The sequence below is a fragment of the Colobus angolensis genome, unplaced genomic scaffold (assembly GCF_000951035.1).
Source record: "Colobus angolensis palliatus isolate OR3802 unplaced genomic scaffold, Cang.pa_1.0 Scaffold126, whole genome shotgun sequence".
NCBI classification, from domain to species: domain Eukaryota; kingdom Metazoa; phylum Chordata; class Mammalia; order Primates; family Cercopithecidae; genus Colobus; species Colobus angolensis.
Window position 1 is genome coordinate 635656 of NW_012113808.1, and position 15603 is coordinate 651258.

Here is a 15603-nt window from a genome sequence, read left to right on the forward strand (position 1 = left end):
AGACGGGGTTTCACCATGTTGGTCAGGCTGGTCTCAAACTCCTGGCCTCAAGTGATCCACCTGTCTCAGCTTCCCAAAGTGCTGGGATTACAGGCATGAGCCACTGCGCCCAGCCTGATTGTAGATTCTTTTTGCTTCTGCTAATTTATGCCTCATAAAATTTAAAGCTACGTTATTACTTTTAGGGACATTATGTATTGCTGTTTAATAGATTGTTTTATTATAATAAAATATCCCACTTTTCCTCTAGTAAAACTTCTTCCCTTGAAGTCTTCAGTCTGATACTAATACTGGTTGAACATCCCTAATTTGACAATCCAAAATCTGAAATGCTCCAAAATCCAAAACTTTTTGAGCACTTACAAGATGCTTAAAGGCTATGTTCTAAGGAAATGCACACTAAAGCCATTTCAGATTTGGGACTTTTGGATTAGGAAAGCTCAACCAGTAAGTATAGTGCAAATATTCCAAATTTAAAAAAAAAAAAAATCTGAAATCTGAAACACTTCTGGTCCCAAACACTTTGGATAATGAGTACTCAACCTTATAGCCACAATAGTTTTCTGCTGTTAAGTGTTCAGATGATTACTTTTCCTCATCCTTTTAAACTTAAAATAAGTGTGTCTTTACTGTAAGCATGCCATTCCATGTATTTAATGGAGTGTTCAGTCCACTGACATTTAATTATTGATACTTTGTTCACACCTACCTTTCTCTTTGTATCATCTGAGCTGTGTCCTTTTTCATTCATCAAGTAGTTCTACTGTACCATTTTACATTTAGTAGCTATTTTTTAAACAAATTGTGGTAAAAAAATTAACAAAATTGCCCATCATACCCATTTTTATGTGTACAGTTCAGTATTGAGTATATTCACATTGTCATGTAATCCATTGCCTTTTATTATCCTTAAAAACAGCATCTCTCATCTCCAAGCATGTTTTAACATGTTTCCCACCCCATGCTGAGAAACTACCACCCTGCTCTTTTGTACAGACTTTTTGTTTTTTTGGTTTTTTTTGAGACGGAATTTCGCTCTTATTGCCCAGGCTGGAGTGCAATCGCACAGTCTCAGCTCACTGCAACCTCCACCTCCTGGGTTCAAGAGATCCTCCTGCCTCAGCTCCCACTGCTCCATTCTGCTAGCTGAAGTACCAGCTCTAAATGTGAAGCGTGCCCTCACACTGGTTCCTGCTGCCAGCTCGGCTAGGTGTCCTGAGCGTGCAGCAATGTGGCAGCCCAACTGAGGAGAATCAAAATTTGTGTTTCTCAACAGGAAGATGTAGATCCCGTTTACTCTGCTTCTAAACACATAACTTAAGCCAGTTACTTAACCTCTCTGAACCTTAATTTCTTTACTCATAAAAATGAAAATAGCAACACATGAACATAAACAGGGCTGTTGTAAAATCAAAACAGATAATATACCTAGAAGCCTTTTTTTTTTTTTTTTAAGATGGAGTCTGGCTCTGTAGCCCAGGCTGGAGTGCGGTGGTGCAATCTCGGCTCACTGCAAGCTCCGCCTCCCGGGTTCACACCATTCTCCTGCCTCAGCCTCCCGAGTAGCTGAGACTATAGGCGCCCGCCATCACGCTCGGCTAATTTTTTTTTTTTAGTAGAGACAGGGTTTCACCGTGTTGGTCAGGATGTTCTCGATCTTCTGACCTCGTGATCCGCCCGCATCGGCCTCCCAAAGTGCTGGGATTACAGGCGTGAGCCACCGCACCCGGCCTCTAGAAGCCTTTTTTTTTCCCACTATGAAGCACTATAAAAAACATAAGGTGTTCATTATTATTTGCCCCATAATTCAAGTTTGCACTGAGGGCAAAGTGACTTTTTTAAAGACACATACAGGTGAATTCACAGCAGTCTAAATCGATGACAAGCATTTGTAAATTACTGAGCTAGGAAGCAAGTTTACATGAAAAATACCTCTACAAGATCCTTTCTTGGTCTCAACTTTAAAAGGGGTTCGCTGAGACGGATGGAACACATTCCACCCTTCCCTTCATAGCTGCATATCCCAGCACACCTAGAAAACAATCACCATAAAAATGTGTTACATTGACCAAATATGCCCAAGTCCTTACACATTCTTGGGCAGTGCACACTAAGAGAACTCAGTTGGCAGATGGCTTTCTTGAGAGTATACCCCCTTGGTTAGCAGATACTTGCATTTCACCCAATTAATTAGTTACAGCCCCGGGGGCGCCTCCCACGACGGCTCCCCCGCCAGGCAAGGAAGGAAAGCAGCGCACTCTCAGCACCCTGCTTGAGAAGGTGGAAGGCTGCAGGCACCTGATAGAGACGCCAGGACAGTACCTGGTGTACAACGGGGACCTAGTGGAATACGATGCGGACCACGTGGCCCAATGCAGCTTCCCTAGCCCTAGCTAGGCTGCAACAGCTCAAAGGCAATCCTATTCTGCTACTCCCAGTCTCCTTAGGACAAATCACAGTTTGGTGTTATTAACAAGCAGGTATCTCCAATAGCGTATCTCCAAAATTATAACAGACGCCTGTATAAAGGAGATTGGTACTTTAAACACAATTTAATATGATAATTTGTTTGACTGTAGGCTGTTTTCTGTCAACTCAAAAACAAGCATGCTGGTGGTATATAACTGTATCTTAAACTGCACCCTGTTCACGTGCAGGAGTAGATTATTATTTCAAATAAGGATTTCTCAAATTTAGCATGTAGAAAAAGAATCGTTTTAAAAGCATCACTGAAGATCCCCACTGCAACACATGAGCTCACTAAAGTGGGTTCCTAACGGGAAGAGAGGAGGGGAACACACATCCTTTGGAGGTTACTCTGCGTCCGCAGCACTTTCTTAGGGGCAGATTTGGTTGCTTTTCCCTTCTGGGTCCTACAGCACTATCACAAGGCAAATCAGGAACTTGTTATTTTCAAGTTTAGTGAGATTCAAACACAAATCTCTTCTCTCGTTATGGCCCTGAGTCCAACCGTGGCGGTGGGGTCTACACAGCTTTCTTATTGTTCGAGTGGGAGAAAAGGTAAGGAAGAGAGAAATACGCCAAGGCAGGAACTGCCAGGTCCAAAACCAGACACCACCCCCCCTCCTCACTCATTTAACGCCCCCTGGGACCGTCGGACCAGAGAAAGGAGAGAAGACCAGGGCCGGGGGCTGCAGGAGAACTGCCAGTCCCGCCTCTTTCCCCAGCGGGGCTCGGAACTCACAGGGTCATTCGCACGCTCCACTTCACCTCGACGGCCTCCAGCTGGCCCCAGAAGAACTGGTCGTTAAACTGAACAAACAGGGCCTGCAAGTCCGGTGTGGGGTCCACCAACTCCCACGACGCGTCCACTAGCGACAGGGACTCCTGGGCCTGATCGCGCTCCGCCTCCTGCAAGTTCCACTCCTCCTGAAGCCGCAGTGCCAACATCAGGTCATCATCCATCGTTGACAGGATCACAGGCGGGATCCGCCGGCGTCAGGCTGGCTCCGAGTTAGGCTGCGACCCCAAGCCGCCTAGCGGAGGACCAGGACTAGTTCCTAGGAGATACCGGCTCTCGAGACGGCCAGTCAATCCCGCGAGAGTTCGCGGAAACTCGCTTGAGAACCAGAAAGTGAACGAGAACGGCGCTTACCCCAAACGCCGAAGCCAACATTCTAGGGCTTTGAAAAAAGCAGTCAGCATGACACCTCCTAGTGGGCGCAGAACCTGGGCTCACACAGCTCCGGCCCTACGAAGCTTTCAGGAAGCTAGTTCCAGCCTTCACTCTGCCGGTTATTTCAAACCTCAACGTCACGCTCGGTTCATGCGCAGTACCCAAATTTCTCTCGGCCTTTCCCCTCACTTCCGCACTAGCTCCTCCGGCGCATGCGCTTTAACTGATGGCATTCCTGCGCAGGCGCAATGGCTGCGCTCGGCCCCTTGCGCAGGCGCAGTGTCTGACGCTCAGACCCGGCGCAGGCGCACTCGTCTCGTTCCAATTCCTGCTCCCTCAGCTCAGGAGCTCGGCGGGTCTTGGGTGGGTGTAGACAGCCGCGGCGGCTGCGGCGCTGATAGTGACAGTGAGTGCGTGAGACCCTGACGGAAATGGCGATGGCGATGTCGGACAGTGGGGCGAGCCGCCTGCGTCGGCAGCTGGAGTCAGGGGGTTTTGAGGCGCGGCTGTACGTGAAGCAGCTCTCGCAGCAGTCGGATGGGGACCGGGACCTCCAGGAGCACCGGCAGCGCATCCAGGCGCTGGCGGAGGAGACGGCGCAGAACCTGAAGCGCAACGTCTACCAGAACTACCGGCAGTTCATAGAGACGGCCCGCGAGATCTCCTACCTGGAGAGCGAGATGTACCAGCTCAGCCACCTGCTGACGGAGCAGAAGAGCAGCCTGGAGAGCATCCCGCTTACGTTGCTGCCTGCCGCAGCTGCCGCCGGAGCCGCTGCCGCCTCTGGGGGGGAGGAGGGAGTCGGTGGGGCGGGGGGCCGAGACCACCTCCGAGGCCAGGCCGGTTTTTTCTCCACCCCCGGGGGCGCCTCCCGCGACGCCTCCGGTCCAGGCGAGGAAGGAAAGCAGCGCACTCTCACTACCCTGCTTGAGAAGGTGGAAGGCTGCAGGCATTTGCTGGAGACGCCGGGACAGTACCTGGTGTACAACGGGGACCTAGTGGAATACGATGCCGACCACATGGCCCAACTGCAGCGGGTGCACGGCTTTCTCATGAACGATTGTTTGTTGGTGGCTACCTGGCTGCCGCAGCGGCGGGGGATGTATCGCTACAACGCTCTCTATTCCCTAGATGGTTTGGCCGTAGTCAATGTCAAGGACAACCCGCCCATGAAGGACATGTTCAAGCTGCTTATGTTCCCCGAGAGCCGTATTTTCCAGGCCGAAAATGCTAAAATCAAACGAGAGTGGCTGGAAGTGCTGGAGGAGACCAAGAGAGCCCTCAGTGAGAAAAGGCGAAGGGAGCAGGAGGAGGCAGCGGCCCCTCGAGGGCCACCCCAAGTGACTTCCAAGGCCACTAACCCATTTGAGGATGACGAAGAAGAAGAACCAGCTGTTCCTGAGGTAGAGGAAGAGAACGTGGACCTCTCCATGGAATGGATCCAGGAGTTGCCTGAAGACCTGGATGTCTGCATTGCGCAGAGGGACTTTGAAGGTGCTGTTGACCTGCTGGATAAATTGAACCATTACCTGGAAGATAAGCCCAGCCCACCTCCTGTAAAAGAACTAAGGGCCAAAGTGGAGGAGCGAGTTCGACAGCTCACTGAGGTGCTGGTTTTCGAACTCTCCCCAGATCGTTCTCTGAGAGGTGGTCCCAGGGCTACTCGCAGAGCAGTTTCGCAACTGATCCGGCTGGGCCAGTGCACGAAGGCCTGTGAGCTATTTTTGAGAAACAGGGCAGCCGCTGTTCATACAGCAATTCGTCAGCTTCGCATTGAAGGTGCCACTTTACTCTATATTCATAAGCTGTGCCATGTCTTCTTTACCAGCCTTCTTGAGACTGCAAGAGAATTTGAGATCGATTTTGCAGGCACTGACAGCGGCTGCTACTCCGCCTTTGTGGTCTGGGCAAGATCAGCCATGGGCATGTTCGTGGATGCTTTCAGCAAGCAGGTGTTTGATAGTAAGGAGAGCCTCTCGACAGCAGCTGAGTGTGTAAAAGTGGCTAAGGAGCATTGCCAGCAACTGGGTGATATCGGACTGGACCTCACCTTCATCATCCATGCCCTTCTGGTGAAAGACATCCAAGGGGCCTTGCACAGTTACAAAGAAATCATCATCGAAGCCACTAAACATCGCAACTCTGAAGAGATGTGGAGAAGGATGAACTTGATGACGCCAGAAGCCCTGGGTAAGCTCAAAGAAGAGATGAAAAGTTGTGGGGTAAGTAACTTTGAGCAGTACACAGGGGATGACTGCTGGGTGAACCTAAGTTACACAGTGGTTGCTTTCACCAAACAGACCATGGGCTTCTTGGAAGAGGCTCTGAAGCTGTATTTCCCAGAGCTGCACATGGTACTTTTGGAGAGCCTGGTGGAAATCATTTTGGTTGCTGTTCAGCATGTGGATTATAGTCTTCGATGTGAGCAGGATCCAGAGAAGAAAGCTTTTATCAGACAGAATGCATCCTTTTTATATGAAACAGTCCTCCCTGTGGTGGAGAAAAGGTTTGAAGAAGGTGTGGGGAAACCTGCCAAGCAACTCCAAGATCTGAGAAATGCATCTAGACTTATTCGTGTGAATCCTGAAAGTACAACATCAGTGGTCTAATGCTTGGGTCTGTTTATATGTATGTATATATATAGAGAGAGAGCTTATATATTATTTATATTTATATTAAGTTGTATTAGCATACTCTTTATAGTTTCAAACACAACTTGAAAATTAGAAGTGCCCTCTTAGAATACAGAAATCAAAAAGAGGAAAAGAAGTTAAATTAAGCCCAAATAACAAAAATACTGGAATTATTAAAACATATAGTATGCTAGCTATCCTTTTAAATTATGCTGATTCTCTTCTGAAATTATGGTCACACTATACACTATAGCATTTCAGTTTTATCCTTTGATAAAACACTTTTTGTTTTTTTGTTTTTTTTTTTGGGCCGGGTTTTCCCCTTTTTGCCCGGGTTGGGTTCCGTTGGCGGGTTCCCACTTACTTGCGGCTTTGCCTCCCCAGGCTAAGCCAATCCCCCACCTTCTGCCTCCCTGTTGGTTGAAACACAAGCCGGGCACAACAATACCCACCTAATTTTTGTATTTTTTGTAGAGATGGGGTTTTACCATGTTGCCCAGGCTAGTCTTTTCTTATTTTTTTTTCCCCACAGTATATATTATACAGCAGAGTAATAATATCTATAAATACATAGAGTTTATGTTGTGAAAATTTTCCCAGTTCACTAAAAGTTTTCCTAAAGGGTACAGTGCAGTATAAAACATCCTGCCTCATATATTTCTCCTCAAAACGTTGGACTATTTGGGAAAAAGAAAAGTGTTGGGAAAATTGGTTTTAGGATAAGTTTTAGTCAAAAGAATTCTTTCTTGAAACTAGCTGGTGTGTGGATTCAGATACTCTGATCCTTACAGAATCCAAGAGGAAGCTTTCATAAAAATAATTCAGCAACTATTTCTAATATTATTTGAATGGCTAATTTTCAGTTACTAATTAGCAGCTTTGTAATACTTGATTCAGGAGCGTTTACTTGGAAATCCTAAGGACTATAATAAAATTTTTCAACATATTTCTAAATTGCGTGAGTTTCCAGCTGTAGCTTTTGCCTTTGTCACATTTTAAAAAATAATAGTCGGGAGGCCTTGTTGGGTCTTGTGGCAGCAGTTGCCAGGTTTTAGCTGCCACCGCTTCAGTTCAAGATATAGCTGTCCCATCCTCCCCCATTCAGGGTAGGATATATAGTGGCCTAGATGTCATGCAAATGAAAAAAAAGTTTTAACTGAAATATTTATTTAGATTTCAGGGTCTAGATGGATGGGAAATTAGAAAAACACATGCAAATCTCAGTGTTCTCACTATGACTACTCTGAGCAGAGATTTGGTTTTGTTTCTTTTTGTACCAAACTGAAAACAGGTGAGACAATGTGCCCAAAACAAAGGGAAGAAGAGAACCTTCTGTGACTCCTACAATGTTCCATGCTGCATTTTTCTTGTTTCATTTTTTTTAAACATGAATATGATGCTTACTTCAAATTGTTTAGTAAAACAAAATAAGAAATGTGAGCTTCCCAAGGTTTCTAAACTATCGCTTCTATTGTATATTCTATAACATTCCTTCTACTTCGAGAGAAACTGTGCTTGCTGTGATCCATTTTGTCTCTAGCTTCTAGTTGTGATTCTTGTCCATAAGCACCAGATTTGAAGCCCATGATTTCAAAAGGTCATTTCTTTTATCTAAATGAAAATGGTGGTACTAAGACTGTGAAAATTATGTGAAACCTAAAATAGTTGCCAAAGTGGCTCAGGGTTGTAAAATTCATTGACTTAATTATTCATGTGCCAGATCAACCCCTTTATTTTCTCTTTAGCTATGCATATTTAAAATATTGGAAAGTATCAGATTTACAGATTTTCTTTGACCAATTTTTTTCACATAACTTTAGGATTTTCGAAAGTTATAACCATAACTGGATATCTTAGCTGAGCAAAGGCAGTTATAATTTGTCTTTTTAAGATCACTGGAAATTATTAAAATTTTGTGGTAATTATGATTATTCTGTGCCATTTACAGTTTCTAATACTATACTGTATGAAATATGTATAAATATATGATGCTGAGTCTGTGAAATGATACTTCTGAAATCAAAATTCCTCATAAGGCATGAAGCTGTAAAAACTTAAATGTGTATAGTTAGATATTTAAATGGTTGCTTCTTCATAGAATTGTCTGCTTTTTAAAACTGGAAGTACAGGATTTTCTTCAGGTAAAATCTGTGTGTTCCAATTACAGTTGTAGCTGAAGGAAGTATGCTTTTGGTAAGTCAATTAGTATGGTAAGTTGACAAAAGACCCCCAGTGTTGTACCCAGACAGAACAATTATGTTGCATTCCTCAAAGTGGAGTGGGCTTTCTTCTCTAATTATTTTGTTTTGTTAAACTCAAAGACAAGTTCTAAAAATTGAATGCAATGAGAGATTGTTCAGAAATATAACATATACTAAAATATACCACTTAAGCATTGATTGACTTTTCTTGTTTGCTTCAAGAATATAAAACTTGTCACTTGAGCTTGGAATCATGGGCTTGATTGAATTAATTACTCTTGGGAAAAAAGACACCTTGTGGCATTAAGTCTTGTTTTGATTAAAGCCTCATTTCACATAATTGCTAAAAACTCACTTTTGTTTAATATACTACCTATAGTTTAATTATGAGCACTTGTATTTTGTAACTTGATATCTTACCTAGGATTGGGAATTTGGGACATGACATGTACTATAAAAGTCAGTCTATGTACATATTGCTTATTGATGTGCTGTGATATGAGGGAATCTGAAATGTTTCATAAAAATAAAGCTTAAACATTGTCTTACACTGGATAAAAGTGATATTACAATATTATATCTATTGCTCTTCTTTAGTATTCAATATTTTTATATTCTTGTTACTGAAATATTCTTTGAAGACCTTAGTTTTTTGTTTTATTTATGTGGGGAGGATAGTTAGGAAGCAGTTTGCTAAATTAAGTAAGTGTTCTGCTTACCATCAGAATTGTGAATAAATCAGATCTCAATTTTTTAAGATTTCCTTGAATGGAAAATTTCAGAGGTACAAAATGCGAATTTATTCTAAAAAAGTAGATTTTATACCATCTGCACATTTCTAAATAAAGAAAATAAAGTGTAGGCCACAAGACCTAGGAACTAAATGACAAGGCTCAACATTTTTTTTTTTTTTTTTTTTTGAGACAGAGTCTTCCCATGTCGCCCAAGCTGGAGTGCAGTGGTGCGATCTCTGCTCACTATGTCCGCCTCCAGGGTTCAAGCCATTCTCCTATCTCAGCCTCCTGAGTAGCTGAGATTATAGGTGCCCACCACCGTTCCCGGCTAATTTTTGTATTTTTAGTAGAGATGGGGTTTCACCATGTTGGCCAGGCTGGTCTCGAACTCCTGACCTCAGGTGACCCGCCAGCCTCGGCCTCCCAAAGTGCTGAGATTACAGGCGTGAGCCACCATGCCTGGCCAGGCTCGCCCTTTAGAAAGTAATATGTATATACTGAGGAAATTATCTCATATTTAAAAGTATCAAATGCTATGTTTCATATTGACTGTAATGTGGGAGTGCAGAAGACAAAATAATTTTAAACATACTTTGTCCTCTTAAGATGCTTAGAAATTGGAAAAAGTCGACAAATGTAAGTGAGAGAAAAATGCACAGCTGTGTACAGTGGGAATACCAAGAAGGAAGAGAGCAGTGTACTTTTAAGGAGTTCAGAAAATTCCATGGAATTGTTGGCATTTGAGCTGGTCCTTGAAGAATGGACAAGATTAAATGTGCAAAGAAAAAGGAAGAGGAGGACCTGAGCCCAAGGCACAGAAGTGGGAATATGGGTGTCATATGAAGAGACCTTTCTGGATAGATTGCAGAGTTTGGAAAAGCGTAAATAAGCCACACTTGCCTACAAAGGAAACTTCAATCCATATGCAATGTGCAGAAGAGTTAAAGTAAAAAGTCAAAGTCCTCATCCCCCAACAATCCCACTCACCAGAGGTAACTAGTAAGAATTTCATACACATGTTTTTCCAGAAATTGGATCATACTCTGCATACAGTTCTGCATCTTGATTTTAGTCACTTAGCAATTCAGTGTTTTTAAGACATCTCGCATCAGTACCTCTAACTGTACCTCACTGGGTTTTTCTTCTGCAATTGGGTAGTAGTCAATCACAGTAAATGAATATATCATAATTTTGCATTTTCCAATTATTTGGTTGGCTTCAAGTTTTGGTGATTACAAAAAAAAAACATTCTGAAAACCTGTGCACATCCTCATATTTGCTTACGTGAATATACATATGGGATGTATTTTTAAAAATTTGCCAAACTACATTTTAAATTTAAGCATTACCAGTTGCTCATCAGGAGCATTAAATCATTTTAAGCGCTCTCCAACAGTATAGGAAAATACCTGTTTACATGAATGCTCATAAACCTGTATTTAATAAGAGTAGTCTTGCTGGGCGCAGTGGCTGAAGTCTGTAATCCCAGCACTTTGGCAGGCTGAGGCGAGTGGATCGCTTAAGCCCAGGAGTTCGAGACCAGCCTGAGCAGCATAGGTAGACCCCCGTCTTTACAAAAAATAGAAAAATTAGCCGGGCGTGGTGGCACACACCTGTAAGTCCCAGCTACTCGGGAGGCTGAGGCAGGAGGATTGCCTGAGCCCAGGAGGTTGAGGCTGTAGCGAGCCATGATAGCACCACTGCACTCTAGCCTGGGGGACAGAGTGAGACCTTGTCTCAAAAAAAAGAGTCATCTTATTAGTAATAATAGTCATTGTTACTAATCTTCTCTGTGAAAAAATAGCTTCTAGGTTGTTCTCATTTTTGTTTGTTGGTTGGTTTTTTAAGCCAGGGTCTCGCTGTGTCGCCCAGGCTGGAGTGCAATGGTGCTATCATGGCTCACTGCAGCCTCAACCTCCCTGGCCTGGCCCAAGGGATCCTCCTGCCTGGCTAATTTATAAATTTTTCTATCGAGACAGGACAGAGGTTGGGGGGTGGGGTGTTCACTTTGTTGGCGAGGTTGGTCTTGAACTCCTGGGCTCAAGCAATCTTCCCACCTCGGCCTCCCAAAGTGCTAGCATTATAGGCATCAGCCACCATGCCCAGCTTCTAGTTTTGTATGTAATTACGAGTGAGGTTGAGCAACTTTTTCTGTTAAGCTTCCTTTTTATATATTTTGCCACTTTTAGATTACCTGTGTATTGTGATTTTGTGGGAGTTTATTGTATATTTAGGAAATTAACCCTTCATGTGTACTGCTGTAGTTTTTCTTAGTTTGTCATTTGTTTGTATAGCCATATATTTATTTTCATAGTATGGTAAATTTTAACCTGTTACAAAGCCAGATTTATGTGGGTTTTTTTCTTTATGACTTCTATGTTGTGGGTTAGACTTGGGAAGGCCTTATCCATGCTCAGATTCTAAAAATATGTTTTTCTTCTAGTAATTTGTTACATTTTAATATTTGAAGTTAGCTTCATCTATTATTCATTTTAAAGTAAGTGGTGATGGCCGGGCACGGTGTCTTATGCCAGCAATCCCAGCACTTTGGGAGGTGGAGGCAGGCAGATCACCTGAGGCCAGGCTGGCCAACACGGTGAAACCCCATCTCTACAAAAGTACAGAAATTAGCCAGGCATGATGGCGGGTGCCCTATTCCCAGCTACTTGGGAGGTTGAGGCGGAGGTTGCAATGAGCCGAGATCATGCCATTGCACTCCAGCCTGGGCGAGACAGCGAGACTCCCTCTCAAAAAGAAAATGTAAGTGATGATGTCAGAATGCAATTTTCCCACAAACAAGTAGCAAATTTTCACAACAATTTTGAATTGTCCTTTTTACCCACTGATTTGAAATGCCACTGATACTTCTACTTCTGTTCAGTAACCAGCTATTTTGGTTAACTGTAGTTGTGAAATTTAATAACTGGTAGGGCTGGTCTCATCCTTCTGTCTCAAGTTTTTCCGAAATACATTCATCCCTTTGGTCTGTGGGGAACTGGTTGTAGGACCTCCCTCATATACCGAAATCCACAGATGCTCAAGTCCCTGCTATAAAATGGTATATTATTTGCACATAACCTATGCACATCCTCCTGTATGTTTTAAATCATCTCTAGATTACTTAGATGAGACTATCGAATACTATGTAAATGCTATGTAAATAGTTATACTGTATTGTTAAGGGAATAATGACATTTTTAAAAGTCTGTACATGTTCAGTACAGACACAGTTTTTTTTTTAAAGTATTTTTTATTCCTGCTTTGTTGAATCTGTGGATGCAGAACCCATGGATATGAAGGGCTGACTATATTCTCACATATTTAGTATCAAGTTGTATTTTGAATGATTTTATGATAATCTTTTACCGACAGGCTAACTGTATTCTCATGTTTATTATTCAAGTTCTATGACAATTTCATATCAGCCCCCCAAAGAATTGACATTTGGATTGAAATCATATTGAGTCTCTAGATTAATTTAGGGAGAATTGACATCTTTATAATTTTGAATCTTCCTATCCATGTATATGCAAGTGTTTTGTATTTCAGTGGCATTTTCAAATTTTCTTCAGGTAGGTCTCTTTCTTGGTGTTTATTCCAAAGCATGTCATCTGTTAACGCTTTTGTGAATGGAATGTTTACCTCCATTATGTTTTCTGATTGTACATAGAAAATCCTGATTTTAATTACAAATATTGTAACCAGTGCCTTATCTAATTATTTTATCAATGTTAATAGTTTTCTGGTTGTTCCTTTGGCGTTTTCAAGTATACAATTATATCAATTGCAAATAAAGATCATTTTACCTCTTTTCACTTTTCATACATCTTATATAGTTCTCTTAATAGTCTATGTTAAGATAAACATCCAAAGCTATGTTATATAATTTTTTTTGCTCAGTATTCATGGGAACATTTTTCCTATTTTGCCTTGAAACATGATGCTGGCTTTTGATCATCGTGTAAAGGAAAAGGTCTACTGTTCCAGCTAACTGAGATTTGTGAGTTTGATCTTTTTAGTTCAGGAATGCATATTGAGTTATCAAGTGACTCTCAGTGCTTATTGAGCAAATCATTATTTTTCTCTTCCATCATATTAATGTGGTGTTTAAAACAGTTTTAACACTGAATCACATTTACACTCTATGAGTTAGTTTTATTTGGTTGTAATATATTATTAATATATTGCCCAATTCCAATGAATATTTTATTAGGATTTTTGCATTGATATTCGTTATCAATATTGGTCTGTGGTTGTGTGTACACTACCTTTGTCAGGCTTTTATCATTCACAAAAAGACTTGTTTTAAAGGTATGTGGAGCATAATGCTGAAATGGTAGGACACATTCCCGTTTATTTTGATTCCTAAACAATGAGAATGAAAAAATGCAGTGTGGTACCGGTGACTTGTATCACTTCAAATCATAATTAGCCACTCCAAGCTTAGGAACAGTGTAAGTTCTTCCCAAAAAGAGATAAACAGAAACTCTACTGAATCTCATCCCCATTTCAGACTACATCAGAGCGTGTATGGGATGTGGAAGACGTTTTTGTATGTCACGTGTGTTCTGTATTTATTGAGAAATGTGTTATACACACACAGAGAATATTTGCGTTTTTTGTATTCCCATCAGCTTCCCTAGAGCAGTGTTGGGCATAGCACAGACAATTGCTAATTGCTAATTGAATTAATACTATTAGATATATTGCTTTAATAACTAATGACAGTTCTCATTTATTGGTGCTTAGCTTGCACCAGACACTTTACACACATTATCTCATTTAGTCCTCACACTAACCATGGAACATAGGTGTTGCTATGCCATTTAAAGATAAGGAAAGAGGCCGGGCAAGGTGGCTTACACCTGTAATCCCGGCACTCACGGAGGCCAAGGCGGGCAGATCACTTGAGGTTAGGAGTTCAACCCCATCTTTACTAAAGATACAAAAATTAGCCGGGTGAGGTGGTCAGTGCCTGTAATCCCAGCTACTCAGGAGGCTGAGGCATGAGAATTACTCGAACCCAGGAGACGAGGTTGTAGTGAGACAAGATCTCGCCACTGCACTCCAGCCTAGGCGACAGTGAGACTCTTACCTATAAATAAATAAAGATAAGGAAAGAGACTCAGAGGGATTGCTATTTGGCCAGGTGTCTTGCTGCTGAGTGGCAGAGCCAGTATTCAAGACCACGACCCTGTTCAACTCCAAAGGCCATGTTCTTTTCACTCCATCTTTAACTAAACAATCATGTATAAGCACCGTGTTTCATATCAGTGCTTCTAAGTAAATATTCTGAAGACATTTTCTTGATGTTCTCAATTAGTAAGAATCAGAATCCTTGTCATGAAAAACTATGACAAAGAATCTGTGAGCCTTCACTGCAGGGATCATTTATCAATGATAATGATGCTCCTAGCAATGTGGTGCATCTTTACCAGATTTTATTTAATCTTCATGTCAACCCTACCAAGGAGTTGATGTTTTGTGAATGTAAATAAATTGCAAGCAATCTGGCTTGCAGAGGGTCCCCTAAACAAGTACTAAGCAACATCTGAACTCAGACAGCCTTCCTCTAAGGCTAGTATCGTTAGGCACTGAATTATATTATTGGATTTTAGTATTATAATGTTGACACCTCACTAGTATAGACTGATCTTTATTTCAAAGGCCTATCGATCCACAATTTTAGGTACCCTGTTAAAAGTACAGGTACTGTATTACCATATTTTAGAGAGTATTATTTGTGGTTTTCCTTTTAAAAAAAAAGTAGCAAATTGAAGTTGATGAGAGAATTAAAACCAAATTATTTCCATTAATACCAGTCAGTACATCATTGAATTCTGTGCAATTGGGAATACTACATAGATTCTCAAACATGCAGAAACTTCACTGGGCATTAAGATAGGTATAACTTAGCTCCTGCAATAGGTGGGTGAAATTCCTAAAAACTGTGAGTGACATTTACACAGGAAAGCTGCAGGAAAAGAGCATGTTTTTTCCTCATGTTGTATTCGATCAGTTGACCTAATAAGTTGACTTAGTTTCAAATCTATTAGTTTACCTTGCTAAACACATTAAACAAAGTCATACCAAGCCAAGCCAGTCTTGGCAAGTCTCTTAAAGTTATCTGTGTACATATTTTCATTGCTGGTGGGAATTTTGTAATTCAAAATTTTGTAATTTTGAATTCTGTAAACTGGGACACCTCTTGTGGATGGCAATTGGTAATATTCATTAAAGTTACAAAATGTACAAAACTGTAGAAGTTATTTGACCCAGCAGTCCACTTCTAGGAATTTATCCTGCAAATACATTTGTGAGCTTCATAAATGAAATGTGTTCATTAAACAAATGTATATGATTTATGAACAGACGTTTTATTGCAACATTTTTTTCTT

The 15603-nt window shown here is 41.7% G+C and overlaps 2 protein-coding genes across 3 annotated transcripts in view; one reads left to right on the forward strand and one right to left on the reverse strand.

Annotated features, from left to right (window-relative positions):
* SPRTN (SprT-like N-terminal domain) overlaps positions 1-3884 on the reverse strand; it is a 17347-nt gene extending 13463 nt beyond the window's left edge. For both annotated transcript variants that reach the window (XM_011933302.1, XM_011933301.1), the window contains exons 1-2: positions 3206-3884; positions 1933-2032 (exon numbers count right to left, since the gene is read on the reverse strand). In XM_011933302.1, coding sequence (XP_011788692.1) covers positions 1933-2032; positions 3206-3426 — 321 coding nt within the window. In that variant the 5' untranslated portion in view covers positions 3427-3884. The remainder of the gene's footprint in view (positions 1-1932; positions 2033-3205) is intronic.
* Positions 3885-3947: 63 nt separating this feature from the next.
* EXOC8 (exocyst complex component 8) lies at positions 3948-9048 on the forward strand. Its single transcript, XM_011933300.1, has one exon. It carries the CDS (start codon positions 4069-4071, stop codon positions 6244-6246), a length of 2178 nt encoding a protein of 725 aa, XP_011788690.1. The 5' UTR covers positions 3948-4068; the 3' UTR covers positions 6247-9048.
* The last annotated feature ends 6555 nt before the right edge of the window (positions 9049-15603 follow it).